This window comes from Agrilus planipennis, unplaced genomic scaffold, assembly GCF_000699045.2.
Source record: "Agrilus planipennis isolate EAB-ADULT unplaced genomic scaffold, Apla_2.0 scaffold1, whole genome shotgun sequence".
In the NCBI taxonomy this organism is placed as follows: domain Eukaryota; kingdom Metazoa; phylum Arthropoda; class Insecta; order Coleoptera; family Buprestidae; genus Agrilus; species Agrilus planipennis.
In genome coordinates, this window is record NW_020442466.1 from 4,277,298 (window position 1) to 4,281,687 (window position 4,390).

The following is a 4,390-nucleotide window of genomic DNA, read 5'->3' on the forward strand; positions in this document are numbered from 1 at the left end:
ACCTTTTTAGAAAAGATTCGTCCCTTTTTCTGCTTAAAGCATTACTAATTTGTATATTTGGGTACATTAATCTTAATAGACGCTCTGGATAACTGTTAATACTATTATTTTTAGATAGTTGGATAAAATGCAAACGATTGATTTTAAACCTCGATTTTTGAAACCTACAGAGACTTCTAGTTATTTAGACAGAAGAGAATCATCTTTAGTGGAAGCCACTGACTTTGTTTACAACAGATTTAATTCACAAACACTCCAAGTTCAAAGACAAAAGTTACCTATTTTTAATAATCGAAGAGACATTTTGTATTTACTTGAGAAGCATCAAGTATTAGTACTGGTGGGGGAGACTGGATGCGGAAAAAGCACTCAAATTCCACAGGTATATGATAATTAATTTAGTACGTCCAAGTTATTGGAGTGGCAGTTATTTTAATTTATTTAATTAAAGCAGTGGATACTTAATTATTAATTTTGATTTAATTTAACGGAAGACTACTTCCAGGCATGGCCCCAAGCTAAAAGGAATTTATATTTCTGTTATTGTAACTAATAATTACAGCTAATATTAGCACATTACAAGCACAAATTCTTGTTAGCAACTTACAATTTGAAATCATTGTTAAGAGTCTTTGAAAACATAGTGAGATTAAATTTTTGTGAGTAAAAAATGTCTTTTATTTTAAGTCCTGAACGAGTTACAGAACATAGAAAAAGGCTGTAATAAGCCATAAAAAAAGATGGTTCTATAAGTTAACCTGTTAACTATTTTTAGGCCAAGGACAGTTTGCAGCAGAAACATGAAATTCACTTTAGTCTGGGGCAAATTCACCAAACGGATACCTAACAATGGGTTTTGTATTATGTTATTTTTAATCAAAATATTAGAATTGCATTAAATCATGTAATTATTTATTTCGATGGAACTTAAGCTTATCTCATTACTAGAAGGTCATTTTTTTAGTATCTGATTGAAGCAGAATGGCCTGCACAAATAGGGGTGTGCGAACCTAGAAAGGTGGCAGCAATATCATTAGCTAATCGTGTCGCGGATGAGATGGGAACGTTTGTACAGGGCGATACAGTCGGATATGCTGTGCGTTTCGATGCATGTACAAACCAGCCAAAGATAAAGGTAAAAACATCATTTTTTGGATATAAATTATAATAATACAATAGGAAAACATTTCAGTATATGACCGAAGGAATTCTCCTCAGAGAAATCATGGGTGATCCTCTTTTAAAAAATTACTCTGTAATTATGTTAGATGAAGTGCATGAAAGGACCCTATACACTGATATCTTATTAGGCCTAATGAAGAAAATTTTAAAGGTATAAGTTACTCATTAACTAGTTAATTAATTAAATTACATTGATATTTTTTTGTTAATAGAAGCGACGAGAGTTAAGATTAGTTGTAGCTTCAGCAACAGTAGACGCTGAGGAATTGCAAAAGTTTTTTGATAGTGGCTCAGATCAAAAGAAAAAGCATAACAGTGCAATTTTATCTATTAGGGGTAGGCAATATGCTGTAGATATTCTATACTTAAAAGGTAATGTCTGTTTAAATATAAAAACCGCAACGTTTATTCTGTTGGATGTTAAAGCTAATAAATTACTTTATAATGTTTCAGAACCTGCCCCATGTTATGTTCAATCCACTGTGGATACAGTTTTAAAAATAAATTCGTCCGAAGCCCCCGGGGATATCTTGGCTTTTTTAACAGGACAAGAAGAGGTAGACAGAGCAGTCAGAATTTTAAGAGAGCACGCCAGTATATTGGAACAAGAGAAAAAGAAAAACAAAATTGAAATATTGCCGATGTACGGTGCTCTACCTCATTACGAACAATTAAAAGTCTTTAGACACGTCTCTGATGGTTATAGAAAAGTTATCATTGCTACAAATGTAGCAGAGACTTCTGTTACGATACCAGGAATAGTTTATGGTAAAATTTGCACATATTAAGTCAATTTAGAAAAATAACTGATTTCCTTTTCCAGTTATTGATTGCGGTTTTGTGAAATTAAAATGGTTTAATAATGAAACTCATACTGATAGTCTGGTTGTTATGCCTGTAAGTAAGGCCTCAGCTAATCAGAGAGCTGGGCGCGCTGGGAGGGTTAAACATGGTAAATGTTACAGGTAATAAATGTTTTTTTGAAAAACAATTTTAATTCAAATTAAATTTATATTTTTTTATTTTATATAGATTGTATACCGAAGACGAATTTGCAAAACTTGCCGACTCAACACCCCCAGAAATGGTTAGAAGCAATTTGACCTATGTTGTGTTGCAATTGAAAGCTTTGGGAATTAGTAACATTTTACAATTCGATTTTCCGAGTCCGCCTCCAGTCAAAAATTTAAAAAGTGCAGTAGAAATTTTGTACGCCTTAAATACTATCGATATAAAGGGAGAATTAATCAACCCTTTGGGTTTTAATATGGCGGAGTTTGCTATTGATCCTTTGTATTCAAAAATACTATTTAGTTCAGGTACAAGAATGTAAATATTGTTTAAGTACATCACTAATTGTTGAGTGCAGACTTTGTTATTATTAGTAACTTCTTCCGGGTTACGCTCTGGTCGGTTGGCTTTAGTTGACGTTTCGCTGTTCATGCTGTTAGCTTCTTCAGAAGGATGAGTAACGTCAAGTAAAGCCAACCGACCACAGAAGTTCCTTTATTAATAATTTTTTACTTCAGGTGATTTCGGTTGCTCAGAGGAAATACTAACAATAATTTCAATGCTGCAAGTTGAATCAGTTTTTACAAAACCGTCTACTGGAAATATGATTGCAAAGTCAAGGATACAAAGAAGAAATTTTGAGGTTGCCGAAGGGGATTTAATAACATACTTGAATATATATTCAGCGTTTGTTAAAAGTGAAATGGATAAAGGATTTTGCCACAAAAATTTTATCAATTACAAAGCAATGAAAAGAGTGGCAGATGTAAGAAGTAATCTCCAAAAAATGGCCCTTAACTACAACATACCACTTATTTCGTGTCAAGGTAACTATTTGTAAATAAATAAACAGTAACATAGCTCTATATTATCGATTATTTCGTAGTTAATTAAAGGTGCTTTATATTGTTAAAACATTGTCTTTAGGTAATACAGAGGCTATATGTAAATGTCTAGTAACTGGGTTATTTCCTAATGCAGCCTATTTACATTACTCTGGCGTTTATAAGACAGTTCGAGGAAACATTGAACTTTATATTCACCCTGATAGTGTTTTATACACTATAGAACAACCCCAATGGTATGTTATTGTCTTATTTTTTACAGAACTTAATTTGGAATGAGGAAAAAACTCAAGCAAATTGAAGAATAAAAACTTTTAATTTATTTACGTAATCATGCTAACGTTTCGCTTTACAGTGATAAATCTTCATTAGGGTAGATTATGAAAGTCACGCACACAGTCTATCTCGATGGACCTTTAATACTGTAAAGGGAAATGTTGACATTATTATATAAAGAAATAGTTTTTATCCCTTTAGTTTTCTTGAGGAAGAATTGCGAGGTATACTCAATATGGAATAATTTTCTTTTAGGTTACTCTTTTGTGAAGTGGTACAAACAACAAAACTCTTTATGAGGGACTTGACTGTTATAAATAGTGACTGGTTATTAGAGTTGGTTCCACATTTTTATCATAAAACAACTTGTTATAATTACTGACTGTTATTGTATTAGAAAAATTGAATTATTTCAATAAATATTTGTCTAAGTAATTATTACCTTATCTAATTAAAAGAATCAGAAGGCATACAGCTCCTTCAAAAGATCTAGCGACAAAATTCAAAATTGAATGACTACCTTAAACGTTTTAGTTTCAGGTTTCATTGTAATATTTAGTGCAACTTGTTAATGTTTTAGATGAACCAGAACCAACCCCTTCATCCTTTTATATACACATGCACCTGCCCTATAATATCCTATATCTTAATTGAAAGAAAATAAATCCTACCTTTACTGCAATGTTATTGTGCTGCATATGACGAATTTCCCCAGTGGGTGCTCCTAAGACTTCCTCTCTCCTTTTTCTTTGGAATCAGGCACAGTCACATACCGTAAATGCCTATTTAAGAAGGCATCGACACTAGACTACATCGCAGTAAAAAAAACCTTTGCACATTTAAAACTATTGTTACTGATTTGGTTACAGTAAAATATCTTGGATATCTAAGAAATTGATTAAATAATTTGGAATAATAGTTTTTTTACGACGATTTCCCGCGACATCCGCCATTTTAACTAATTTTCATTGTTGTAAAGTTCATATGATCACCACAACTCAGAGCCTACTTTAATCATATTTTTATTAAAAAATGAATTAGTTGCATAAAATGTAATATTAATATTCACTTAATGA

The 4,390-nt window shown here is 32.0% G+C and overlaps 1 protein-coding gene across 5 annotated transcripts; it reads left to right on the top strand.

Annotated features, from left to right (window-relative positions):
* LOC112906621 (probable ATP-dependent RNA helicase DHX35) lies at nucleotides 1-3,722 on the top strand. Of its 5 annotated transcripts, XM_025981082.1 has the most exons (12): nucleotides 341-382; nucleotides 506-659; nucleotides 776-904; nucleotides 965-1,135; nucleotides 1,193-1,333; nucleotides 1,395-1,554; nucleotides 1,636-1,950; nucleotides 2,006-2,147; nucleotides 2,215-2,501; nucleotides 2,712-3,020; nucleotides 3,121-3,274; nucleotides 3,570-3,722. In XM_025981082.1, the coding sequence occupies exons 4-12, from the start codon at nucleotides 1,058-1,060 to the stop codon at nucleotides 3,694-3,696; spliced, it is 1,713 nt and encodes a 570-aa protein (XP_025836867.1). In that variant the 5' UTR covers nucleotides 341-382; nucleotides 506-659; nucleotides 776-904; nucleotides 965-1,057; the 3' UTR covers nucleotides 3,697-3,722. The 5 variants fall into 5 exon arrangements, with proteins under 5 accessions (XP_025836864.1, XP_025836866.1, XP_025836865.1 ...); XM_025981079.1 differs by lacking the exons at nucleotides 506-659; nucleotides 776-904 and adding an exon at nucleotides 1-61 and having other exon boundaries at nucleotides 115-382; XM_025981080.1 differs by lacking the exons at nucleotides 506-659; nucleotides 776-904 and adding an exon at nucleotides 3-61 and having other exon boundaries at nucleotides 119-382.
* The last annotated feature ends 668 nt before the right edge of the window (nucleotides 3,723-4,390 follow it).